This window comes from Natator depressus, chromosome 9, assembly GCF_965152275.1.
Source record: "Natator depressus isolate rNatDep1 chromosome 9, rNatDep2.hap1, whole genome shotgun sequence".
Classification (NCBI taxonomy): Eukaryota; Metazoa; Chordata; order Testudines; family Cheloniidae; genus Natator; species Natator depressus.
This window is the reverse complement of record NC_134242.1, coordinates 7,760,963-7,787,223: the sequence shown is the minus strand read 5'-3', so window position 1 is coordinate 7,787,223 and position 26,261 is coordinate 7,760,963. Positions and strand designations below refer to the sequence as shown.

Here is a 26,261-nt window from a genome sequence, read left to right as displayed (position 1 = left end):
AGCTCCTCCCACTGCCAACTCCCCCCCATCCTCCTGCCACAGCCCTTCCCTCTCCCAACTGCCCCTGCCCTGTGACATGCTCCCTCCCGCCTTCTCCCAACCCCCCCCATCCCTGTCTCACGGCCTCTCCCTCTCCCAACTCCCCCACCCCCCTTGTGCCACAGCCCCTCCCTCTCCCAACTCCCCCACCCTCCTTGTGCCACAGCTCCTCCCACTGCCAACTCCCCCCCATCCTCCTGCCACAGCCCTTCCCTCTCCCAACTGCCCCTTCCCTGTGACATGCTCCCTCACGCCTTCTCCCAACCCCCTCCATCCCTGTCTCACGGCCTCTCCCTCTCCCAACTCCCCCACCCCCCTTGTGCCACAGCCCCTCCCTCTCCCAACTCCCCCACCCCCCTTGTGCAACAGCCCCTCCCACTGCCAACTGCCCCCCCATCCTCCTGCCACAGCCCTTCCCTCTCCCAACTGCCCCTCCCCCTTCCCTCCACGGGCCACAGCTCTTTCCTGTGCCAATCCCCCCACGCCATGGCCCCTCCCTCTCCCCACCCCCCGTCGCCGCGCCACGCCACGCCACGCCCCCCCCGCCGAACTCCCAGCTCTAAGGCGGCGGCTTTCCCGCCCCTCCCCCAGCTCCTCCCATCACTCGCCCCTGGAGCGGGGGAAGGAGCCGGGGCGGAGCAAACAAGTTCTCAAGAGAAACTGACGACGCCGCCCGGGTGTTGGGTGAGGAAGTGTGGCGGTGCGGGCCCGGGGGGCTACGTTCCGGGTTTCCTGGCGGGGCGGGGGCGGGGTTTCCCGCTAGGGGGAATGTTGGGGGGCGGGGTAGGGGCTGGTTCCTTGCTGGGGGGCGGGGGCTGGGTTTCCCACCAGGGGGAATGTTGGGGGGCGGGGTGGGGTAGGGGCTGGGTTCCTTGCCGGGGGGCGGGGTGGGGTAGGGGCTAGGTTTCCCATCAGGGGGAATGTTGGGGGGCGGGGTAGGGGCTGGGTTCCTTGCTGGGGGGCGGGGGCTGGGTTTCCCACCGGAGGAATGTTGGGGGGCGGGGTGGGGTAGGGGCTGGGTTCCTTGCCGGGGGGCGGGGTGGGGTAGGGGCTGGGTTTCCCATCAGGGGGAATGTTGGGGGGCGGGGTGGTGTAGGGGCTGGGTTCCCTGCCGGGGGGCGGGGTAGAGTAGGGGCTGAATCCCCTCGGGGGGGGGTATGCTGGGGGTACGCTGTAGATGCCTGTGGGTCTGAGATCAGTGATGACCTACAGGCCAAAGGCTCCACTCCCTTGAGCTGTCCATGGCCCCTCCTTGGCTCTAGCACTTTATGAATTATAATTCACAGACCAGGACGGTGCTCAAAATGAAATCTAACTTATCACTACAACCCCTCTATCCTTCAGGGGCAGAGGGTGGTTTACAGAAACCCACAGATGGTTGGCAGAGGTTTGCTCAGTTAACATGTACTGCTTTAGGAATAAGCCTGCTTGGGGGCTGTATTTCAACCAGGGAACAAGTTTCACTTTTAAGCTAATAGGCTTGTTTTGAAGAGCCTGTGGGGATGATAGAGTGTAATCATGAAAAATTCATATTTGGATGCTCTGTGAATTACAACTGCAGAGTGGGGAATAAATAAACCACCTTCCCCTGACAGTCACACACATGGATGCAGACTAGAGCAGTAGAAGTCATCCTGACAGATATGCCCGGACTTGTTGGCAGAAGGGACTATTTGAGTCACTGGAATCTGAACATTTTGTCTTGTCATAATCCTGGCACTGCAGCTGGAAAGACAGGGTGGGACCAGTGAGAGAAACATGGAGGGGGAAGCCAGTTTTAGGGCTATAAAAAAGCATGGTGTCACCATTTGATCCCAAGAAAATTTCACCATTCTGAAGATTATCATGAAATAAACAGCTGGGCCTGTTTGCAAAATGACACTGCCCCAAAGCCCAACCGAGCCACTAAACTGGAGAGCCAGGATATAAGGTTTTAAAATCAGGGCAGAGGACAGGATAATGGCTGGAGGGTTACTCAGGGGCATGTCAAAAGTCAAAATAGTGGTTACAATTTTTCAGTTCTTTAATTAGTCTTTTAAAAGTTCATAATTACCATGTCAAGAGTGTTCATGTCACCCCTTAAGCTAACCCTCAGCCCCAGAACTGGTGAAATTGACTATCAGTCCTTCCAAATCTAAGGTTCCCCAGAATCGAAGAGAGGCGAACTGGGGCATGTTTGCTGAATGGGATTCTGCTGTTGGCTTTTAATAATTTTTCCTGCCAAAAAGAGAAGTGAAATCCCAGAGCACTCATCATTTCAGTGCTTTGATTTCTGAAAAGAATCGTGTAGCAAGTGGGCCTTTCATGGTGGCGTAAACACACAGGAGGAGAGACTGGGCATTTTCCATGGCTCTGTTTGTTACTTTGGGGCTCTGAAGCACTCTAATCCCCTTTATCTCTATATACACAGCACTGCAGCTAGGTGTGAACCTTCATAGGCCAGCAGAGAGGGAGTCTCTACCCCAGGAGCCTCTAATAATATATTCTCTGGAGCTTCTTTACTTAATGAACAATCCAGTGCACACTTCCTTTAAGCAGGTTGAAAGATGTGATCAGCGGCAGCTTGGACTAGTAAAAGGAGCTTACTTGACCCTAATTCCTGCTGTTTCTCTTTTGCATTTCTTGCAGATTGGACAGTGAATCTCCGTGGAGGCCCTGGCCCTGCAGGTTAGCACTTCTGTTGCTGTGTTAGAGTTGCACACGCTACGGGTAAAGATTGGTTGGTTTAAAAATTTAGGGAAATGTTACTATTGGGATTTTAAAGAGTTTTTACAAATATCTTGATTGTGGGACCAAGCAGTTGGCGTTTCTCTTTTTAGTATTTGGGCAGCACTTTCAAGATGGAAAGAATCAGCTGTTAGAATCTGGCCCAGACCCACTCTCTGGATGATCACCAGTCTCTTGTGATTGGATTCAACCACTGAATCCCACATGTTTCTGAGCCCCTAGATTTGGATAGAGACAGCTCTCGGTCTTTCAGGCATACTCCCAGGTACAGATCCCATTTCTGAGACCTTTCTTAACATCCTGAAAACAGTGGCACAACCCACCCAGTCCCCCCAGTTGTTTAGTCACATTTTCCCCAGAGTTCATGGGCTCTGGGAGCTCTGGTTTTCTAGTTAAACCCTTCAGGGTCAATGTGGCACTAAAGCAATGAAAACAGGCTTAGCAAAGGAATTTCTTAAGCACAAATACTTTACTCTTTAAAAGCACAAGAGAGTTACAGATGTGTGGAAATCAAACTCCTGAACATAATACCCATTTGTCTGATCTTACCACCTCTGTGACTCCTGGGTTGGGTCTTATTCCTTAGGCCTGGCAATAGAATGGCCTCCCTTGCTTAGAGAAGCACCCCATATAAAACAGTCAATGCTGATGGCCCTCAATTGCTCTCTCAGCTTTTCAGATACAGTCTGTCCACTAGATGTCAAGGCTGTGCTACAAAATGGATGCTCTAAACCAGGGGTGGGCAAACTTTTTGGCCCAAGGGCCACATCTGGGTGTGGAAATTGTATGGTGGGCCATGAATGCTCACGAAATTAGGAGTCGGGGTGCAGGAGGGGGTGAGGGCTCCAGCTGGGGGTGCAGGCTCTGGGATGCGGCCAGAGTTCAGGGTGCAGGAGGGGGCTCCGGTTTGGGACAGTGGGTTGGAGTGTGTGGGGAGGGTGGGGGCTCCAGCTGGGGGTACAGGCTCTGGGGTGGGGCTCGGGCTGAGGAGTTGGGGGTGCAGGAGGGTGCTCTGTGTTGGACTGAGGGGTTCAGAGGATGGGAGGGGGATCAAGGCTGGGAGCTGGGGCTCATGAGGGGGTCAGGGTTGCAGGCTCCGGGTGGTGCTTACCTCAAGCAGCTTCCGGAAGAAGCGGCACGTCCCCTCTCTGGCTCCTACGCAGAGTCGCGTCCAGGCAGCTCTGCATGCTGCCCCATCCAAAGGTGCTGCCCCTGCAGCTCCCATTGGCCGCACTTCCTGGCCACCAGGGACTTCTGTCTTCACCAGATGCCATGATAGTAGTTCCCCGCCAGTGGGAGCTGTGGGGGTGGCACTTGGGGCAGGGGCAACGTGTGGAGCCCCCTGCCTACATCTACACATAGGAGCCAGAGCGGGGACATGCCTCTGCTTCCAGGAGCTGTGCAGAGCCACAGCACATGTGAAGTGGGGCAAGCCCCAGACCCCATTCCCTAGCCGGAGCTCGAGGGCCAGATTAAAACATCTGAAGGGCCAGATGTGGCCCCCAGGCGGTAGTTTGCTCACCCCTGCTCTAAACTCTAGTCAAAGTTACATTCACCAAACAAAGCAAAATGGAATTAATAATGACTCAGACATCTCCCTAAACTTTCACACCAGCTATTATTACATTACATCCCCTCCCATTCATCACAGCTCCAGCTCTCATGAGACAGCCCTAGCTTGATACCCAGCCCTTCTCTGACCCCTCTCTGGGTCAGCTCCAGTTCAGTTCTGGGCTGGCTTCATTGGGTCAGAGCCATGCATACTGTGGAGTTGCAGGCCCCAAGAACCAGCTTGCTGCAGGGAGGCCAGACATCACACAGCCTTAAAGAAGAGGAATAAAGGGATGGGTGGGGCATTGATGTATTTGCATGACCGCTCCCCGGCAGATACCACAGCCTGGGGAAGGGATTTGCATAGGGACAGAACAGAGACAAAGGTGTCGTAACAGCTTAATATGGAGATACAGACAAATTCTTGCAGAGGGCAGCAGGGAGTCCTGCCTACATGGGGAGAGAAGGGACGTAATCCTCCTGAAGCCTCAAGCACAGCGGCCACAGCCAGAGCCAGGAAACCAGCATAGTCTAGAGACGTACACTCACCTTTCTCTTGTGCCCACACAGCGTGACCCCTGACACTGAACAATGGGGAGACCCAGGGAAAACCCTGACAGCACAGCCTCACCTCGTCAGGCTGCAACTGTGCCCAAAGCCACCCCAGCAGCACCTCGTTCCTCTGCCTCCTCTACCCAGGCCAAGACAACACCCACAGCCAGCCGACCGAAGAGTGCTCAGGCTGCTGGGAGTTCAGGTACCAGCAGGGCACAGACAGACAAGCCAACCAGCAGCACCACTGCCAGAAGAGCTGGGCAAAGCTCTTCCCAATCAAGGGCCACTGCAGCACATGGCAGTGATCCAGGAGACACCAAGATAAGCTACAGAGTGACAGCTAAGAACCCCTCAGTGAGTAGTGGAAGGAAACCCTGCTCCACAACAGCTAAAGCACCTGCCGGTGTCGACCCCTGCCTGGAAAGGAATCAATCCAGTCGCTCTCGGGCCAATACCACTGGCCGGGGCAAAGCAAGCAAATTTCCCTCCCTGCTGACAACAGAAGATGTGGTGAAAGTAGAGAGGGAAACCCGGGGCCAGAGAGACAATCCCAAGTGGTATGAGTGGCGGAAAAACCGCATCACTGCCTCAGTCGCACCCAGGATTGCTAACAGCAAGTTTGTCAATGGCAAGAGCTCAGAGGTGCCCCAGTCTTACCTTAAGGCCGTGGTGAGCTCTGGTTCCAAAGTGCAGACACCAGCCATGTCCTGGGGCACCCAAAACGAGAAAAAGGCAGTGCAGGCATATGAGGAGCTCCAATCCAGGAGGACAGGTAGGCCCGTGAAGGTGGAGGAGTGTGGCCTCTTCATTCACCAAGAGAAGGAGTGGCTCGCAGCCAGCCCAGATGGAATTATCAGAGAAGCAGATACAGGGAAGCTACTGGGGCTGCTGGAGGTCAAGTGTCCCTATAAGCACAGAGACAAGACAGTGAAAGAGGCCTGTAAGGACAAAGCCTTCTGCCTGGAAGTGGATGGTGAGTCCTACTCCTTGAAGAGAAACCATCCCTACTACACTCAGGTGCAGTGCCAGCTGGCAACAACGGGCTTTGACAGTGCTGATTTTGTGGTTCACACCAACAAAGATACAGTCATCACCTCAGTGGACTTTGATGCAGTGTTCTGGGAGAGAACTGAGCCCAAGCTGGAGAAGTTCTACATGGAGGCTGTGATTCCCCACCTGGAGGAGAAGAGAAGCAATTCAGTTTGGGCTAGGGAAGAATAAAGTAATGGGGACATCTGGCCACTACCCCACCAGGGACTTCTGTCTTCACCAGATGCCATGATAGTAGTTTAATGGACTCTCTCTGGTTCTGCCACAGCAGAACTATGGGATCTAGAACATGATGCCTCCGGAGTCCTGGTCTACATTTAAAAATTAGATCTAACTAGCTACATTTGTTCCCTAAATGGTTTAGTTAGGTCTACCTAACCTCCAGTGTAGACATGGCTAGGTCTTTTAATGAGCTAGTTACTGCTCAGTGTAGGAACTATCTTCAGTACAGCTGCAGCACTTCTGCAGTGCTGCTGTAGTGGCTGTAATATAGACATTGCTTGAGACTGGACTCTTCCTTCCTATTAAGATTGTAAGCTCCACGGGGCAAGGATTGTATCTCTCTTTGTCTCATACAGGAGTGGAGACACAGGGAATGATTTTCTGGTTCTGTCTCAGCCCTTGGCATTTAGTGCTCTGGGACTGAACTGATTCCCTGTCTGTGTAGACAACTTCACTGTTCTCTCAACAGCTGCCCTCTTTAAACTTCTTATTCCAGTGCCTGGCAGCTGCTGCAAAGTATCCCATCTCTAGGGAAATAAGTTGGTCTGTCTGTGAAATGGTCTAGTTCAGGTTTCAGAGAAGAAGATGGGTGAGATAATCTCACCAATCTTGTCTCTCATATCCTGGGACCAACACGGTTACAACAAAACTGCATAGTTCAAGGTTGTCTGGGGAGGGGGCTGGATTCCATTTAATGGTCTGGGGTGTAAGTTCAAGACTAAACTTGAATTTTAGTCTACCAAGGAATCCTTGCTGCTGTCGATGGCAGGTTTGCCAAAGATCAAACAAAAGGTATGGACTTTAAGGGGTAACTGAACTTGTAATTATGGGCCGCATTGTCAATTCAGCATCAGACAAAGGGATAATGTGTTCTGCTTTAGATGGACTGCTGTTTCTTCTCTTGCCATCTTCCCTCACAACCTCTTTCCCACAGTCTGTCAAAATGATCAGCCGTTAACTGCTTACATTTAAAGTGTTATGTTAGGATATAGATATTCAGGCCTGTCTGTAAAGGCCTATACTCTAAGAATTCAGGTGTATTCTTATCACTTGGCTAGTTAGGGGTATAAAAGAAAGAATCAAAATCACTGTCTGCCGGTGTAAGGTCCTTCTCTTACTGAGTCTGAGGCCCTGTGCTTAGGCTAAGATCTTTGGCTAAGCAGCAGAGGCAGCCATAAGCTGGGAAGCGAACGGTCACATCCTCACATTCCAAACTAGTCACATTGAAATAAGGTGCTATTGAGCTGTTAGGAATACAATCCTGTCCTGATAGTGCCTATCGCCTCCAGAGAAAGGGAAGTGCCTAGAAAATGTAAAAGGAAACTTAGTTTGATAGCATCCTGTCTGGCAAGAACTCACTTATCAATAGCTGGGATGTGAAATCCTCACTTCTGTATTGTTTTGTCATTATAGTTCCCACTTTGCTATTGTTTGTCTGTATAAACTCTGTCTGGTTCTGTGATTGTTTCTGTCGGCTGTATAATTAATTTTGCTGGGTGTAAACTAATTAAGGTGGTGGGATATAAGTGGTTACATAATCATGTTACAATATGTTAGGATTGGTTAGTTAAATTTCAGGAAAGGTTAGTTAAATTTCAGAGTAACAGCCGTGTTAGTCTGTATTCGCAAAAAGAAAAGGAGTACTTGTGGCAGTCTGTAAGGTGCCACAAGTACTCCTTTTCTTTTAGGAAAATGATTGGTTAAGGTATAGCTAAGCAGAACTCAAGTTTTACTATATAGTCTGCAGTCAATCAGGAAGTGAGTGGGGGGGAAATGGGAACAGGGAATGGGGGTGGGGAAATTGGAATCATGTTTGGCTAAGGGCAGAAATGGGAACAGAGACACAGGTGTAAGGCTCTGTGGTGTCAGAGCTGGGAAGGGGGACACTAAGGAAGGAAACTGGAATCATGGCTTGCTGGAAGTTCACCCCAATAAACATCGAATTGTTTGCACCTTTGGACTTCAGGTATTGTTGCTCTCTTTTCATGCGAGAAGGACCAGGGAAGTAAGTGGGTGAAGGAATAAGCCCCCCAACATGTTAGTAGGGTTTGGAGTGCACCCCTTACCCCATGAGAATGTGAACCATGAGCACAGGCGTGTACCTGGTGCGGTTCACCCCATCCCTGATGCCTGTCCCTTTTGTGGCATGAGGGAGACCCCGGCTTGTGTGCACCAGGTTGCGGCCTCTTTTCTGGCTCCTCTTGGACCCACTTTTGCATTTTCTCCCACCTTCTCATCTACACATCCAATCTGTGGCCCCACAAAGTCATGGGACCTCTTCGTCAACTTCCTAGTGATGGCGAAAGTGGGCATCTATAACACCAGGGAGAGGATGTTGGCTGAGGGGGTTCTCTGCGACTGTGGGGCCTATTTCTGTTCCATTCTCTGAGGGGTCTTCAGTCATGGGTGGACTTATGCCCACCTGCTTCCCCTGAACCCAATAGGACCCCATGAGAATTTGGGGGAAGGTGTTACATCTCAGAGCTACTATGTCAGGCTGTCTGCAGATGCAGGAAGACAACACTGCATCCATCAATTAACCTTTCAAATGTGAACCAAGTATAACTACACAACCGTGAGATTCCCCAGATACTTTTTTTTAAATTAAAGTTTTTCTTCAATAGCTGACTCTGCCATGTGTGTCCCAGCAGTATGTAGAGTAGCCTATGTTTTTGAAATCACTGCTTTGGTTAATTTCAGTTGCTCCTGTTTTGGAAACTAAAGTGTCTAAATAAAATATTCACTTTGGGTGATTCTCTTTTGATTTGTAGAGGGAACCAGTTGTGGAGCTATAATTAAGCCAGGGGGTCTAGATAGGGCACTGCAGTAGAGGGGCTCATTACCAGGAGTGGGTGTCTGCTCACACACACAAGAACAGGACACCCAGTTTGAGCTGCTTGTATTGACATATGGGCCTTGTAGCATAGGGTTGTGCCTGCCTCCCAGTTTCTCCCATGGTTGAACTGGTGCTTTCAGTGGGTGTTGGAATTCCCCCATTTCCAGAGTTCCTCACAGCACAAGGCTACCACCACCACCCTTGTAATCAATAGGGCTGTGCACATCTCAAATAGTAATAAAAAAACCAGTGGTAATTTCACTCCCAAGACCCTAGATGAGACCTGTTTTCAGCTGCTTACATCACAGATGGGGGGGAAAATGCCATCAGTCCTATCTCTCTCTCAGCCTGTGGCTAGCAGATACATTCTAGTCTGAGATTTTAGAACCCCAGCTTACTGTCTCCTACCTTTTCCACTGGGAGACTGCATCTGAGCCTGATCTAGCTTAGAGCCCTGGTGTTCTCCCTACTCTTTACCCTATGTTTGTTTGCTCAATTTCACCTCATTCTACCTACTTTTACACACGCTTGCACTTCCACAACTCTTTCTTTCGCAGGGCAAGAGGCTTGTACTCTTCAAACACATGTAGACAACTCTTTCTTCCATGCTTTGGATTTTTAACTCCCCAGGATCCACCAAACTCCCAATGAAGACTGTGAGCCATGGTAGAAAAGACATGGCAAGGGGCCATTCCCACCCACCACGTTCTCAGTCAAAGTTGAGATTCAGGGACACTCACCCCCAAGTGGGATTAGAGGCGAGGCTATGAAACCAAGACAAGGCCACAACGATTATTGAAAAAGTACTATATTATATACATATTACTCCAGCCACACTCCACAGGGCAAGGACCAGAATTTGCTATTTTACATAATTTCAATAAAAACGTGACTACAAACTATAAAAGTGTAAAGTATTTCACGGGCCTAGGTTTCCCACTGCAGGAGACAGGTACAGGGAGTGAACCCTCCCAATGCGGGGGATTGCTGAGTGAGGGAAAGATCCCCCATATGCCCCTCCCCCCAATAAGTGGTCACATGGGAGCCAAATGCACAAGTATGAAAAAACCCCTTTAGAAAAATAAGGGTGGAATTGTGATCTTAGGTTCCTTCCATGTCCCCTACCCCTCCATGCCCCTGATGACCCCAAAAAACAGGTCCAACTCAGTATCAGCATAAATCCCCTATGCACAAGCATCAGTACACCTGCAATCATATGACTAAACCAAGGGCCTCCAACACAAGAGGAGTGAAGTCTTTGAAATGCAGCACAGAAGGTGCAAAAGGTACATGGGTCTTGTTCTGTGGGGGAGGAGGAGAGTAAAGAAGAATTAGAAAATGGGATCCGATTCTTAGTGCATGTGGAGCTCCCAAGAGACCAACCAGCTCAGTTGTGTCCTCCCCCTAGGGTGACCAGATAACAAGTGTGAAAAATCAGAAACGGGGGTGCAGGGTAATAGGTGCCTATATAAGAAAAAGCCCCAAATATCAGGACTGTCCCTATAAAATCGGGACATCTGGTCATCCTACCTCCCCCTGAAGACGGGAGAGGAAGACAGAAGACCAAATACCCTGTCTAGAAACTCCATAGTCAGCATATCCCATTCAAGGGGCAGCAATTTGCATAGCAGATGAGGTTCAAGACACAAGACCCCCAGTCTGTATGAGGCACTAACAGTCCCCAAATTTGACTGAGGAGCCAAGATTGCCAAAACCTGAGAATTATTCAGGGGAGAGGACAGTTCAGAAATAGAAGCCTCACCTGTTTCCTGCTCTCTCAGGACTTGGTTCCCATCATCCACCAAACTTTTATGAAGAATGCTTCCTGACAGGCCGCCCAGCAGCAGAAGGGGAATACCCGAGAGCCATTTCAAGGGGTTGAGATTGATCTGCTTTTGCCCAGGGTGGTTTTACTTATTCTCTGCTGCCTGTGGACTTTCCCTCTTCCCCCTCCCATGAATTTTCTGAACTACCCCTGCTAACTAACTGTTTTGGTCTCCGTGCAAGAGACTTCAGTGCAGCTGGAAGTTCCAGAGCAGAGAGGACTCCATTTTACAGTTTAACAAGAACCGTTTTATACTTTTCTAAATGTCTTTTACAAATTATTTACAGTAACTTCACACTGCTCACCACCTCTGGAGCTACTGAGTGCTGTCAGATCAGATAGGGGCTACTCGTTGCTTAGTCCAGGTGAAGCAATTTTACAGGAGGGAGTGCTCAATTCAGGTCCTAGGGCAAATCACAACATTTGACACTGATTGGCCATAACAGCAGAGAGGACAACTTCCTTTCTACCCCCTTAGAGGGTGTTACTGCAGGGCATGGTGTGCAGAGGGAGAAACTTGCCCTCTGATCTGGGCTGTATCTGCTATATTGAAAGAGGCCCATAGCCTCTGGGACTAACCTCCCTGACACCTTTCACCAGCACTAAACTCACGCAAAGGGTGAGAGGAGCCAACCACTGGGGATAGGGGAAGGTTGGACAGCGCATCCCACCCCCCAAACCTCGCTCCCAGCTGAGTTAGTGGCTTGAGGGAGAGCGCTCACCCCGCTACTGAACAGTAACCCCACTGCCCCGCTCAGTGCCCCCGCACCTATCCTGCTGCCTAGACCTAGCCCCTCCCCCCCACGCACACTGACAGCGCGACCCTTTCCCGCTCCCAGGCGGTGGGTTGCGCGCCCCTGAGTGGGGACTGGGGGGGGGGCAGGGGGAGGAGCGGAATGGTCACGTGACGCGAGCGGTTATGCCATTGGGTTCTTTCCTGCAAACCAATGGGCCGCTTTTCCTCCGGGCTGTTTTGTTGTGCTTCTACCCTGCCCCGCCCCCGCCTAGCGTGACTGCCGAACCCCACCCCACCCCACCCCCGCTTCTACCTCGCAGCCAATGGCCTGCGAGGACGTTTTAAGAAAGTGAGCGGAGGCCCCTGATTGGTCGGGCCATCCCACTCATTCTTTTGTGTTTAAAAAAAAAGAAAAGGAAAGGCGGCGACTGTCGCCGATTGGCTCCGCGGGGCTACTTTACGAGCCTCGCCGGCGGGCGCGCGACTGGGGCTGTCGTTAGCTGCGCTGAGGGGCGCGCGCCGTCCGGAGCTGCGCTGGTCCGGCCCGCCCGTCGCTTCGTGTGCGAGCGGCCCGCTTTCGCCTCAGGCGGGGGCCCGGCCCGGCCCGGCCGCGCTGCGGCACCCTGGGCGAGCTGCCGCCCTAAGCCCCCGCGGCAGAGGCGCTGTGCGCGGGCCCGGGGCGCTCCCTGGCGTGTGCTCCGGCCGCGCTCGGCCCGCCCCGCAGAACGGCTCCGGGGCCGCGAGTCTGAGCGCTGGGCGGCCCGGAGCCGTGGGGCTGTCCGGGCCCGAGCCTGGGCTCCGAACCCGGCGCGGGGGGGGGGGCTGGGCTCCGTCTGCACGGCTCTTTTCAGCGCCGGAGCGGGAGTGACTCCGCCGCGGGTCCCTTTCAGCCGTGTGGACGGACGCTGGCGCCGGTCGCTGGCGGCGGGGGGGGGGGAGCGCGCCCCCGGGGCGTGGATTTGGTCTCCCGCAGTGCGGGGTGGGCGCTTGTCTCCGCTGCCTGCGCGGGACTGGGTTGAGAGGGGCTCCGTTCCCTGCTTGGGGCGGGGGGGGGTATGCTGGAGACAGGCTTGTTTTGAAGACGCGGTGGGGGTAGCGGCGTGTAATCCTGAAAAATTCACTTTCGGATGCTTTGTGATTTGCAGCTGCAGAGTGAGGCATAAATAAACCCCCTTCCCCGACCGTCTCTCACATGGACGCAGACTAGAGCAGGCCAAGTCATTCTGATAAATATGCCTGGACTTGTTGGCAGAAGGGACTACTTGAGTCACTGGCATTTGACCATTTTGTTGTGTCCTAATCCTGGCACTGCAGTTGGGAAGACAGGCTGGCACCAGTGAGAAATCTGGAGGGAGAAGCTAATTTTAGGGTGGCAAAGAGTGGGTGTCACATGTGATCCCAAGAAAACTTCACCATTCTAAAGATTATCATGAAATAAACAGATGGGCCTGTTTGCAAAATTGACACTGGCATCCAAAAGCTCCAGTTGAGCCACTAAACTGGGAAGAAAACCAGGATATGAGAGTAAAGGTCCTTACATGGGGGTGGAGGACAGGAGAATGGCCGGAGTTACTTGGGGGATCAGGTACACTTTAATTGTAAATATAGTGGTTACAGCCTTTCAGTTCTTTAATAACAATGTTCATTATTGCCAGGTCAATAGTTCATGCTAACACCTCTCCCTGAGAACTAGTGAAATTGACTATCAACCCTTCCAAATCGAAAGTTCCCTTGTATGGAGGAGAGGCAGGCAGAGGCGTGTTTGCTAAAGGGGACTTTGCTGTTGGCTCTTAACTCTTACTACCAGAAAGGGAAGTGAAATCCCAGGGCATCCATAATTTCAGAGGCTTGATTTCTGAGAAGTGATGTAAGTGGGCCTTTCATAGTGGGACAGATGCAGAGACCTGGTTCTCCCAGGAAGCAATTGAGTATTTGCTATGGCTTGGTTTGTTACTTTGGGGCTCTGAGAAGCACTAATCCCCTCTGTGTCTATTTACCCAGCACTGTAGCTGGGCATGACCCTTCATAGGCCAGCATAGAGGGAGTCTTTGCTCCAGGAGCCTCTAATTTACTCTAAGTGTCTTTGTTTAATAATCAGTACAGTGTGGTTAGAAGCAGCTTGGACAGGTAAAAGTACCTCTGGACTAGGAAACAAGAAATCAGTTCCATTCCTGGCACAGACATCTGCTCTCAAACAGCCTTGGCCAAGTTACTTCACTCTCTGCCTCAGTTTGTCCCTCTGCATCTTGGAGATATAGTTTCTTGATCTTAATTCCTACTGTTTCTCTTTTGTATTTCTTCCAGATTGGACAGAGAATCTCTGTGGAAGCCTTTGCCCTGCAGGTTGCCACTGCTGTGGTTAGGGTTGCACCTAAAGGTGAAGGTTGGTAAGTTTGAAAATTGAAGGAAATATTACTGTTATTGGGCTTTGAGATTTTAAAGAGTTTTTACAAAAATCTTGTACTTGTTAAGAGTAACAGACCTGTGGACAACAAGCGCATGAATGCAGTTCCTGCTGGTCTGCAAGTCCTGGGTTTGGTCTGAGTCCTTGTGCACTTTTCACTGCTTTCTGGCCTGTTCCTGTTGCTGCTGGTAGTGGAAAGGGCTGGCCTCCCTTGCTTAAAGAAGCACCAATTATAAAACAGTGCTGCAAGATAGGAAGAGGTCTAGATTTGAGCTCCCCGCCCCCTCAGATTGTGTAGAGACCCACTCAGTCAATGGCCCTACCAGTAGAAAATCCATTGTTCCAGTAGGAAAGAGTCATTGAGTGTTGATGTTCCTTGATTACTCTCAACTTCTCAGTTTGTCCACTAACTGTCAAGGCTGTGCTACAAAATGGGTGTTCTAATGAGCTGTAGTGATATGAAGTTTTCAATAACAAAAGGTGTTCACAAAACAATGGGATTCACAATGACTCAGACATCTCCCTAAACTTGCACAATTAGCTGTTGCATTACATCCCCCCTCTCCCCCCCCCGGAATCCATCACAGCTCCAGCTCCCATGGGACAGCTCTAGCTGATACCTACTCCTTCCCTGAACCCTCTCTGGCTCAAGCTCCAGTTCAGTTCTGGGCTGGCTTCACTGGGTCAGAACCATGCATACTGTAGAGTTGCAGGCCCCAAGAACCAGCTTGCTGCAAGGAGGTCAGACATCACACAGCCTTAAAGAGCAATAAAGAGAGGGCATTGATGCACTTGCATGCTCCTTACATCCTGGCTTGCCTGGCAGACACCACAGCCTGGCAAAGGGGCTTGCATAGGGACAGCACAGGGGCAGAGGTGTCATAACAGCTTAATATGGAGATAGACACATTCTTGCAGAGGGCTGCAGGGTGTCCTGCCTACAGGGGGAGAGAAGGGATGTGTAACCCTCCTGGAGACTCAAGCATAGAGGCTCCTGCCAGAGCCAGGAAACAATCTGGTCTAGGGATGTACACTCACCTTTCTCTTGTGCCCACACAGCGTGACCCCTGACACTGAACAATGGGGAGACCCAGTTAAAACCCTGACAGCACAGCCTTACCTTGTCAGGCTGCAACTATGCCCAAAGCCACCCCAGCTGCACCCCGTTCCTCTGCCTCCTCCACCCAGGCCAAGACAACACCCACAGCCAGCCGACCGAAGAGTGCTCAGGCTGCTGGGAGTTCAGGTACCAGCAGGGCACAGACAGACAAGCCAACCAGCAGCACCACTGCCAGAAGAGCTGGGCAAAGCTCTTCCCAATCAAGGGCCACTGCAGCACATGGCAGTGATCCAGGAGGCACCAAGATAAGCTACAGAGTGACAGCTAAGAACCCCTCAGTGAGTAGTGGAAGGAAACCCTGCTCCACAACAGCTAAAGCACCTGCCGGTGTCGACCCCTGCCTGGAAAGGAATCAATCCAGTCGCTCTTGGGCCAATACCACTGGCCAGGGCAAAGCAAGCAAATTTCCCTCCCTGCTGACAACAGAAGATGTGATGAAAGTGGAGAGGGAAACCCGGGGCCAGAGGGATAATCCCGAGTGGTTTGAGTGGCAGGAAAACCGCATCACTGCCTCAGTCGCACCCAGGATTGCTAACAGCAAGTTTGTCAATGGCAAGAGCTCAGAGGTGCCCCAGTCTTACCTCAAGGCTGTGGTGAGCTCTGGTTCCAAAGTGCAGACACCAGCCATGTCCTGGGGCACCCAACATGAGAAAAAGGCAGTGCAGGCATATGAAGAGCTCCAGTCCAAGAGGACAGGTAGGCCTGTGAAGGTGGAGGAGTGTGGCCTCTTCATTCACCAAGGGAAGGAGTGGCTCGCAGGCAGCCCAGATGGAATTGTCAGAGAAGCAGATACAGGGAAGCTGCTGGAGGTCAAGTGTCCCTATAAGCACAGAGACAAGACAGTGAAAGAGGCCTGTAAGGACAAAGCCTTCTGCCTGGAAGTGGATGATGAGTCCTACTCCTTGAAGAGAAACCATCCCTACTACACTCAGGTGCAGTGCCAGCTGGCAACAACTGGCTTTGACAAGGCTGACTTCGTGGTTCACACCAACAAAGATACAGTCATCACCTCAGTTGATTTTGATGCAGGGTTCTGGGAGAAAACTGAGCCCAAGCTGGAGAAGTTCTACATGGAGGCTGTGATTCCCCACCTGGAGGAGAAGAGAAGCAACTCAGTCTGGGCTCAGGAAGAAAAAAGTAATGGGGACATCTGGCCACGACCCACCAGGGACTTCTGTCTCCACCAGATGCCATGATAGATTAATGGACTATCTCTGGTTCTGCCCTAGCAGAACTATGGGATCTAGAACATGCCTGCTGAGCCTAGACTGTTCCTTCTTCTTTAGATTGTAAGGTCCATGGGGGCCAGGATAGTATCTGCCTTTGTCTCCTACTGAGAGACAGTCAATGATTTAATGGTTCTGTCCTACTGCAGAACAAATACTTTTGGCATTTGATGCTTCCATGTGTTTGCAGACAAGTTCAGATTACCATATCTCTGGGGAAATAAGTTGGGTTGTTAGACTCACTCTGTGGGGGGGGCTGGGTTCCATTTAATGGTCTGGAGTAAAAGTTTAGGACTAAACTTGAATTTTAGTCCACCAAGGAATCCTTGCTACTGTCATTGGCAGGCCTGAAGATAAAATGTAAGGTATGATTCTCACTTTTGTACTGGTGACCTTTCACATAGGAAGCCTCTGAGTATGACCCCCCCCATTTAATAAATTAAAAACACTTTATGTATTAACACCATTATAAATGCTGTAGGTAAAGTGGGGGTTGGGTTGGAGGCTGACAGCTTGTGACCCCTCAAGGGGTCCTGACTCCCAGTTTGAGAACCCCTGCTTTAGGGAGTAACTAAACTTATGAGCCTTATTGTCACTGCAGCATCACACACAGCTGTTTTCCCCATGCTGCCATCTTATATTCACTCCCACCCTTCTTTCCCAGAGTGAGCTTAATTGCTGATTGTTTAACAGGCTAATTTCTTATATTTAAAGTATTGTTTGGCTTTAGCATCAGTCTTGCCCCCATGTGAATGTGAGGGAAGGAGCTTACATCTCAGAGCTACTCTTCCTGCAAACTCAAGAAGAAAACACCATCAGTTAACTTTTCAAGGATGATGCAAGTGCCACCACAATCAGGAGAGATCCCAACTTTTTTTAATGCAAGTTTTTCTCTAGTAGCAGACCATGTCATGTACATAACTTGCCTTGGTATATGAGATCACTGTTTTGTTCAAATTGATCCTGTTTTGGAAACTAAAGTAATCTAAACAAAACATTCATTTTAGGGTGTATTTTTGGTGTGATTTTTAAAGAAGCTAGAGCTTGATTTCTAAGTAACCACAGAGGCTGGGATAAGGCATGTGTGGGGTGTCTAGTTGCAGAGAAGGTTGGCATTTTGAGCTGCTTCCACAGATATGCTCAGAAGTGTGTAGTGTGGGGTTGTGCCTGTCTCCCACAGTTGAAGGGATACTTTCCCTTAGGTGAGGGAGATGCTCCATTTCCATAATTTTCTTTTCTACAGCACCATGGGTGTCAGACCACTACCACATAATCAATAGTGCATTGCACTTCTCAAATAGCAAGCCTGTTTGCATCACAGCTGAGGAAAGATTTCATCAGTCCTGACTAGCACATATGGTCTAATCCTAGGGTACTAAAATCTGATTCTCACCTTTTCAAGGGGGAGACTGTGTCCATGCTTGACCCATCTGAGAGCCCTTGTGCTCTTACCTACTCATTCTACATTTCTGTTCACTCAATGTCCCTGAGTTAACACCACCTACTTCCCCAGAGCAGCAGGCTTGTACTCTGCTTTGGATTTTTAATTCCCCAGCATCCACCAAATTGTCAAAGATGACTCCATAGTAAAAATAACAGGGCTAGCAGCTATTCCCACCCCCCAGCACAGCCAAAGGAAACAGTCACAGAAACTTACCCCTGAGGGGGAGTTACAGGTGAGGTCATGAAACAATAAGGCCACAAGGGTTATGGCAAAAGTACTTTATTATATACATATTATTCCACCCACACTCCTAAGAATTTGTATTTTACATAATTTCAATAAAAGTTACTACAAACTATAAAAGTGTAAAGCATTTCAGGGGCCTAGATTTCCCCCTACAGGAGAGTGATGAAGATGTCTCATGGCAGCTAAGTACACAAGTTTGGAAAAACAGAGGAATTGTGATCTTAGGTTCCTTTCATCTCCCCACACCCCTCAGTCACCCCAAGCAGCAGAGGCCCAGCTCAGTACTAACATGTAGCTCAGGAGTCAGCACACCTGCAGTTTATATGACTAAATCAAGTGCCTCCAGCACAGGGGGAGCAGCATCTTTGAATGCAGAAGGCACATGGGTCTGGTTCTTTGGTGGGGGGTATACAAGGAGAATTAGAAGATGGAATCTAATACTTAGTGCATGTGGAGCCCCTAAAGACCAGCCAGCTCAGCCATGTCCTCCCTGAGGCAAGGGAGACAGAAGACCAAGTATCCTGTCTAGAAACATAAAGGTGTGCTCATAGCAGGCACATCCAATCTAAGAGGCAGCAATTTGCATAGTGGATGAGGCTCAAGGCAAAAGACCCCCTAGTCTGTCTGAGACACTAACATTCCCCAAACTTTACTGAGGAGCCTAGATGGCTAACATAGGAGAATTCTTCAGGGGACTGGACAATTCAGACAGAAACTTCACTTTCTTTCTGCTCTGTCAGGACTTTGTTCACATCATTCACCAAAGATGCTTCCTGGGAGACAGCCCAGTGCACAACAGCAGGGGAAGTCTTGAGAGCCATTTCAAGAGGATGAGATCTGCTTTTGCTTAGGGTCTGCCTGTGGCCTCACCCTCTCCCTCATGAGTCTCCAAGGGTTCCCCCCCACCCCACCCCAAACTGTTTTGGTCTCCTGCCACAACTCCTTAAATCCCCTCATACAGGAGACTACAGTGCAACTGGAAGTTTGGGAGCAGAGGATTCCATTTTTACAGTTTAGCAAGAATTGTTTTATAATTTTCTGAACATCTGTTACAAATTATTTACAGTCACTCCATTAATATTTACAGTAACTGTACACTGCCCCTCTCTTCCGAACCTCTGGAGCTAGTGAGTGCACTCAGATCAAGGGGCTACTCTTTGCTTACTCACATGAAGCAAGTTTGAAGGCAGGGGTGCTCAACTCAGGTGTTCACCTCACTATAATTGAGGGGCCATGACAGCACAGAGGACAACTTCCTTTCCCCCCCCCCCCCCCGAAGAGGGTGTCACTCCAGAGCATGGTTTGTAGAGGGAGAAGCTTGTGCACTCAACAAAGCAGATACAGCCCAGATTAAAGAGGACATTAGTCAGGGGGGCGCTAGCCAGGTGACAACTTTCACCAGCACTAAACTCACTCTTAAGAGGTTGTCAGGAAAGGAATTGGGCACCAGTGGGATAAGTCTAAGCAGCCACCATACCAGAGGGAAACTACTTGGAGTAGGCTCTCCTGGAGTGCCTGGGGGAAAAGCACTGAGCCCTGTTTGTGAGAGAACAGGCAGGTTTCTGGCTGACCTACTGCACTGGATTCCATTCAGAGACACATTTCTCTTGCTGGACCCCACTCCACTGGCAAAACTGATGTCTCAACTGCATAGTTTACATGACCCCCACAAGAGAAAGACTGAGTCTCAACGTGCCAGCTTCCTAGAGTTGGAAGTACAGGGGGCATGCCCAGCAAAAATGCTCCCACTTTCCAGTGCCACCGGCCTCCTATGGTCACTGTGTATCGATTGTCTAGCCAACTTGGGCTATAGTCTTAGAACAAAGGGCCCCCACCCACAATCACCGTGTCTCTGGGGGAGAGAATCAGTCACAGAAGCGTTTGCGGGGCACTGTCCTGGCTCGGTTTGAGCGACGGATCTCCTGTTTGGCATCACGGCATCTCTGGCAGATGAAGACCTCAGGCACATTGGATTTGCGAATCTTGGCACAAGAGAGATGGATCCAGGTGGTGCATTCATTACACTCTATCATGGGTCTCCCTGCAAAGGGCTTCAGGCAGAAGCAGGTTATCAGGTCCCAAGCATCATCCTCTGGGCAGGAAAGAGACAGACCTCCATCAGAAAATGTCAGACAAACCCAGTTTATAGCATAAGATTATGCATGCAGGGGAAGACAATATACATTGTCCCAGGGGCATGAAGGCCTATAGGGATCAGCACTGACCCCCACAGATGATTAGCGATCAGCTCTGAAGGAAACCCAGGCCTGTCCTACACTGGCCTGCATTCCCCTCTGTTTGGTTCAATCCCCACCCATTTCAGGAAGAAAACCAGCAGCAAAGCAAGACTCCCAGCTCCCTGTGCTAGAGAGGCTACCAGTACCACACATAATGGGGTCCTACTCACCTTCTGATTTGGTGTTGGGAGGTGCCACCATGAATTCCACAGGTGAAGCTGCAAAAGGGAAAAGAGCAATTAAAACCAGTCAGATGCTTAGTTTGAGAGAGTGTCTCCCAAGCTGAAGAATGAGTCTGGACTCTGGCTCCAGCACGGTTTGCACCAGGGGAAATAAAGACTGACAGGCTGAGGCCCAACACCTAGACTCTATACTTTGCAGTTCCCCTACTTCACCTCTTATTGGGTGAGGCTAGGACTCCAGTAGCTGTGGGCTCCCCACAAAGCCAGTGAACCTACAGTTCCTCCACCTGGAAGAAAGCAAGGTACTGGGCATTGGAACACAATGCAGCTTTGCAGTGAGAACAAAGCATTGACATAACCACCTATCCAGACCAGGGACATCTTCCCCATTTTCCTACAGACCCCTCCACACTCCTCATACAAACTAGTTTGGAAGCTTACAATTGAGCTGGGAGTGGACACTGCTTGTACCCTCCTCCTCTTTGCTTTGATCCAAGGTATTCTGACAGCTGGAGCTCCTCCTCTCCTCAGGGCATGATTCCTGCTCCTTTGGTCGAAAGTAGCCACCTACTGGCACCTCACTCCCCTGAACCCCTTGTGTCCAATCCTTTTCTTCCTTCATGAACTCCTCCAGCAGGGATTTGGGTCGGAGCTCACCAGCTGGGACAACCAAGGACTCGAGACATTTTGCCATTACGTAAGGCGCCTGCTCCTCTAGTACAGCCGACTCTCTCCTTTGCGGTTGAACATCACTTAAATTCTTCGTGCCAGCCAGTGTCATCTTCTGTTCCATCTCTTGATCCAAGATGAGCTTCTTTGCAGACAGTTTCTTCTTCTTGGTTTGCTGGGGTCGGGCTGCATAGAAACCGCTGGGGAAGTCAGGGCAGTTCAGGAACAGGTTGCCCCCTTTGTATTTGGCGTTCCTGATCCTCCCCTCATCTGGCAGGACTTGGGAATCAGAGGAATGGGATGAGGCCCAGCTGTCACTGTCCTGAGTGCTGCCTGTGCTGTTCTGGGGACTCATGCTGCCTCCAAGGGTCCAGGGTTCATTCTGCAAGAAGGACAAAGAAAAGCACATAGGATCTGCACAAGACCACACCACAGATGTGGTGTTCTTGGAGTGACTGGGGGAGAGAAGGAGACAAGAGCGGGAGAAATGACATAGCAGGAAGTCCCCAAACCTCAATGCCAAGAAAGAAAGAAGAGGTGCCAGGTCTGTCTCCCAGGACATTGGCCCCTTCACACAACACTAAACAATGACAACGCACACACCAATCTGTTTTACCTCCTCGGGGTAGGGGATGTAGCCAGCATAGGCCAGCACGAAGGTGCAGAACTGGTTGAAGTCCTCCACAGTTCTTTGTCTTTTCTGTGGCGGCTGCAAAGAATGACATTTTATTGATTAGAGTCTCTACCTCCAGCCTCAGACTTGATGGCTGGAAAAAAATGTGACCAAACATTGTCTGTAGTTAAAGGCCAAGCTGCCAATGACCAAATCTTATGCTACAAGGTGCCATTGTGGGAGTCAGAAAGGACTGTGCGTGCAACACCAGCCACCAAGCAACTCCATTACACGTCCAGCACATACAGCCCTGGAATGCCTGAGCAACATTCCCCACAACCAACCAGCACAGTCCCAGACTGTCCAAACACCACCACAGAAGCCTGCAGTGCCCAGCCCACCCAGGCGACCCTCCTTTCTCCCATACCAACCCACACATTCATTGTGCCTAGATATTCCCCGTCAAAAATACACCCAGAACCTGCAGCCATAGCCCATACAGGCATCCCCACTACATCAAATCTACCTGCACACAATGTGTACAAAGGAACTATAATACAAAAATATTTGAATATTGAGTTTCTACAAGGTTTCTAAACAGGGTGAATCCCCCAAAGTTGTGGAAGAGCCCCCAGCAATGAGCTCCATTTATCTGCAGTCACAGGACTGGGGTGTTTGTGGTAGGGACCATGTTCAGTGCCTAAGGAAATCCTGCTCTGAGAGCCAATGGGAAGGATAACAGGCCCCTACACAATTAACACAGGAGAGTTCAGTCAAAGCCTTGAGCATTGGACTCTAGGGAAACACCCTGCCCTGATCCCGGAGTCTACAGCTCTATGGAGGGGAATCAAAACATATGTGCCACAATGGCAGGGGCACCTGGGAAGAGTTTCCTCTCGGGACAATCAAGTTGCCTATTATGGAACTCCAGGGTCCTACACAGAACAGCCTCTTGCACCCACCTCCTTCAAGACAAAGGGAAATGAAAGCACTGCAGCCAATCCCAGCCAGCACAGGGGCACTTATCTGACTGACTGGGGATAGGCCATATGGGCACAGTGCTGCCATTTACTTCAGCCAGGCAGTCCATGCCAGCCACCCAAGGCCAGTGAAAAATGGCTGAGCCTGAGTCAAAACCAGCAGCTTGGAGGCCCCCTCCCTGCTGGTCTGCAAGCATCTAACACTTGGCACTACCAGAAAGGCCAACTCTCCAGCCCCTCAATCCCAACTCTGAAGAGCTGTACCCCAAACAGCAGAAGGGGAAGTGCAGGATAAACACTGAGGGAAGCCTGGAATTTATGGGGTGTGGTCACATCCCACCCCCAGAGGTCTGTCTCCACCCAACCACCCCTCTTCCCCAAGGGCTAGAAGGACAATCACTTCCAGCCATAGGGAGGGCACCTGCCTCCTGGGGAGCAGGGGGGAGAAGCCTTTATTGCCTACGGTGGGTGGGAGGAGCGTCCCACCCTCACTCCTGTCGGAGTTACTGGCCTGAAGGAAAGAGCATGCCCAGGGCTACAGAAAGCTGACTACCCTCAGCCACACACTCTTCTCCCAATGCCCAGACCTCCCACCCCGCAGTGCCCCGACCTCCCCCCTCACACACACACACACTGCCCAAAGCTTATCCCCACATGCTCCCAGTGCCCAGACCTACACCCGCCGCCCCCCCCCACCACCCAGCTGACACCTCCTGCGGAAGGGGCAGGCAGTGGAAAAGCCTGTTAGCTGCGGCACCCAAGCCCGATCCACCCGGGAGCCCGCCCGGCCAGGGCAGAGCTCCCCAACGGAGGAGTCCCATTATGGAGGATGGAGACAGGCTGAGCCCGAGCCCGGCGCTTCCATGAGGAGCAGCCCCCGAGCCGCCCTCGGCCCAGAGCCCGAGATGGAGCGAGGAGTCCAAGGGCGGGGGGGGTCCGTCCCTCCCTCCCCCGACATCTGATCCCGCCCAAGATGGCGCCCGCGCAGCGCTGCCGGTCCTGCCCTGAGCCGGCCCCCCACGGGGTCACTCCCCGCCGCAGGAGCGGCCCGGCGGATCCTCCGGAGGGAGCCGAGTAGGGGCGGGGGCAGGCAGGCAGGCGCCGGAACACCCCCCCCTCCAAAACGTGTGGCGGCACCCACTGCCTTTCGGGGTTCACAGCCCCCCCCAGACACACACCCCCCGACTCCCCTCCGGTAAACAGCCCCCCCAGACACACTTCCCAGGCACACAGCCCCTCAGAGCCCCCTCGGGTGAACAGCCGCCCGCCCCTCAGATACACCCCCGGCACACAGCCCCTCCAGTGAACAGCCCCCCAGAGCCTCCACTCGCCCCGGAACACAGCTCTCCCCAGAGCCCCCCGGCACGCAACCCCCCTGCCTCCCCGCAAAACCCAGACCAGCGCACTCCGCCTCCTCCCCGGCCGGCTTGGCCCCGCTGGTCCCCCACCTCTCCCCCAAAGCCTAGCCCCGCACACAAAGAGCCCCCCGCCAGACACGCAGCCCCTATCCTCCCTCACAGCCCCCCCCTCCGCCTTCTCCCCCACCCCCTCAGCACACAGCCCCCCACTTCACAGCTCCCAGCCAGACACGCAACCCCTATCCTCCCACACAGCCCCCCCCTCCGCCTTCTCCCCCACCCCCTCAGCACACAGCCCCCCACTTCACAGCTCCCAGCCAGACACGCAACCCCTATCCTCCCACACAGCCCCCCCCTCCGCCTTCTCCCCCACCCCCTCAGCACACAGCCCCCCACTTCACAGCTCCCAGCCAGACACGCAACCCCTATCCTCCCACATAGGTTCTCCCACCCCCCAGCCCACAGCGCCCCCCCCCAGCCCGGCACACGGCTGAGTCCTGCTCCCGTCTCCAGAGCGTGGCACGCAGCCCCCCGCCCAGCTCGCCCGCGCCTCAGCCCGGCCCACGGGACCCTGCCCCCCACTCCAGAGCTTGGCACGCAGCCTCCCCCCCCCAGCCCGGCCAGCCACGCCGCCCCTCCCCCCAGAGCCTGGCACACAGGGGTCCCCCCCCCGAGCCCCCGGCACCAGCAGGCCCCTGCCTCCCCCCCACGGGGCAGAGCCCCCCGGACAGCACATGAAGCCCCCTCCCCGGCAGCCCAGCCTTCCCCGCCCCCACAGCCCGGGCGCCCAGCGCTCCCGCCCCGCCGCCCGCCTCACCTCCTCGGGTCCGGGGGAGCCGGGGCTGGCACCTGCAGGGGGAGAGGCGGGGGGAGAGCGATCGGCGGGGGGGGGCGACCCCGAGCCCGGCCGCCTCCCACCTGCGAGCTCGTCGCCGCTCATCCCGCCGGAGCCGCGGGGCGGGGGGCGCGTGTGCCTCGGGCGGGGGCCGGCGCGGGCCGCCGTGCTCCGGGGCGCGGGTCTCGGGGGCGCGGGCACCGCTCTGTCCCCGCCGCCGCCGGTTCCTCTCCCCTCCCGGCCGCTCCTCTCCGACGCTGGAGCCCCGCCCGGCCGCTCCGGGGGGCGGGGGCGGAACCACCTGGTGGCGGGGAAGGGGGAGGAGGGGCCTGGAGCCGGCACAGGGCGGGGAGCCGCCCCGGCCCCTCGGCACTTGGACTCGCCCGTCAGCTGAGCGGCAGCCCCGCGGCCTCCCCCGCCGCCAGCGGCCCGGGCGGGGCCTCCCGGCTCCGCCGCGTGTTGCCCTCCCCAGCGCCCGGGGCTCCGCGGGCAGCGCCCCCGGCGCGGGGCGGCCGCTGCCCCCTTGCGGCCTCCACCCGCTGCCCCCGGGCAGCTCCGCACCGGGGCTCGCCGCTTCCCGAGAGCCTGGCGGGGGAACCGGCTCCAGAGCGCGGGGGGCTGCGGGACGGAGCTCAGGCCGTTCCTGCGGCCCCCGGCTCGGGCTCCCGCCAGCCGGCCGCCCAAAGGAAGGCGGAGGAGGAGCTGCTGGGCCCGGCCCCGGTCGCTCCTAGCTCCCCTCCGCTGGGAACCGAGCCCGGGAACCCCCTCCAGGCTGGGGTCATTCGCCAGGCAGCCAGCGCCGGCTCGGCAGCGGGAGGGAGAGGCCACGGGTACTGGCCCCTTGGCAAGAGCTGGACCAGGGATCCGAGGGGATATGGCAACTCCTACAGGTTTGGGGTCCTTACCCAGGTGAAGACAGCCGTCCGAGGCTAAAATGAGGCTACCTATAGCAGACCCTGGGCCTCCCTACCCTGCTGCCAGCTCCCAGAGCAGACACAAGGCACCTGATACCAGTGATCTAGTGAGACAAGCGGCAGGGCAGGCTTTGCCTGGGAGATAAGATTGGTACTGACCCTCTTCCCCCATGACAGGATGGGACTTCACCCTTGCAACTGAGAGCTTTGGCCCAGAAAGCCTTTTAGACTGTTGCCCTGCAACCCTTCCCCCAAAATACCTACTGGGAGACAGATTGAAATCCTTGTTAAGAGACAACAGAAAGTCTGGAATTAGCAGAAAATGCCCTCACTGCCTCAAGGGGAGCTGCTGGGGGAATTAGCCCCCCAAATTTTCTAACCTACAGGTAGGGAACAGGCTAGCACTAAAATCCCCCAGAAAAGGCTGAGAGAAGCAGAGCTGGGGTGTATCTTACCAAGGGGATCACACACAGGACAGAACTTAGGTGGGCC

General features: G+C 53.1%; 3 protein-coding genes across 6 annotated transcripts; 2 read left to right on the top strand and 1 right to left on the bottom strand.

Annotated features, from left to right (window-relative positions):
- The first annotated feature begins 568 nt into the window (after positions 1-568).
- On the top strand, positions 569-7,895 carry LOC141993787 (uncharacterized). Its single transcript, XM_074963441.1, has 3 exons — positions 569-723; positions 2,668-2,706; positions 4,888-7,895. Exon 3 carries the CDS (start codon positions 4,909-4,911, stop codon positions 6,091-6,093), a length of 1,185 nt encoding a protein of 394 aa, XP_074819542.1. The 5' UTR covers positions 569-723; positions 2,668-2,706; positions 4,888-4,908; the 3' UTR covers positions 6,094-7,895.
- A 4,721-nt stretch (positions 7,896-12,616) lies between these two features.
- Positions 12,617-18,160, top strand: LOC141993788 (uncharacterized). Of its 3 annotated transcripts, none has more exons than XM_074963443.1 (3): positions 12,617-12,877; positions 13,846-13,928; positions 15,005-18,160. In XM_074963443.1, the coding sequence occupies exon 3, from the start codon at positions 15,083-15,085 to the stop codon at positions 16,259-16,261; it is 1,179 nt and encodes a 392-aa protein (XP_074819544.1). In that variant the 5' UTR covers positions 12,617-12,877; positions 13,846-13,928; positions 15,005-15,082; the 3' UTR covers positions 16,262-18,160. The 3 variants fall into 3 exon arrangements, with proteins under 3 accessions (XP_074819544.1, XP_074819545.1, XP_074819543.1); XM_074963444.1 differs by having other exon boundaries at positions 12,617-13,126; positions 13,846-13,924; XM_074963442.1 differs by having other exon boundaries at positions 12,617-13,126.
- LOC141993790 (PHD finger protein 13-like) lies at positions 18,019-24,960 on the bottom strand. 2 transcript variants are annotated; one of them, XM_074963445.1, is made up of 5 exons: positions 24,838-24,960; positions 21,686-21,778; positions 20,842-21,451; positions 20,389-20,436; positions 18,019-20,073 (listed from the first exon to the last, which is right to left on the bottom strand). In XM_074963445.1, exons 1-5 carry the CDS (start codon positions 24,958-24,960, stop codon positions 19,847-19,849), a joined length of 1,101 nt encoding a protein of 366 aa, XP_074819546.1. In that variant the 3' UTR covers positions 18,019-19,846. The 2 variants fall into 2 exon arrangements, with proteins under 2 accessions (XP_074819546.1, XP_074819547.1); XM_074963446.1 differs by lacking the exon at positions 24,838-24,960 and adding an exon at positions 23,373-23,572.
- Positions 24,961-26,261: the final 1,301 nt, after the last annotated feature.

Excerpts from the sequence above, each read along its gene's own strand:
- LOC141993790 (XM_074963445.1), bottom strand. The coding sequence starts at position 24,960 with ATGAGCGGCGACGAGCTCGCAGGTGGGAGGCGGCCGGGCTCGGGGTCG. Across the intron at positions 21,779-24,837 it reads GCTCCCCCGGACCCGAGGAG|CCGCCACAGAAAAGACAAAG; the intron begins GTGAGGCGGGCG and ends CATTCTTTGCAG. Across the intron at positions 20,437-20,841 it reads TGTCCACTCCCAGCTCAATT|CTTCACCTGTGGAATTCATG; the intron begins GTAAGCTTCCAA and ends TCCCTTTTGCAG.
- LOC141993787 (XM_074963441.1), top strand. The coding sequence starts at position 4,909 with ATGGGGAGACCCAGGGAAAACCCTGACAGCACAGCCTCACCTCGTCAG.
- LOC141993788 (XM_074963443.1), top strand. The coding sequence starts at position 15,083 with ATGCCCAAAGCCACCCCAGCTGCACCCCGTTCCTCTGCCTCCTCCACC.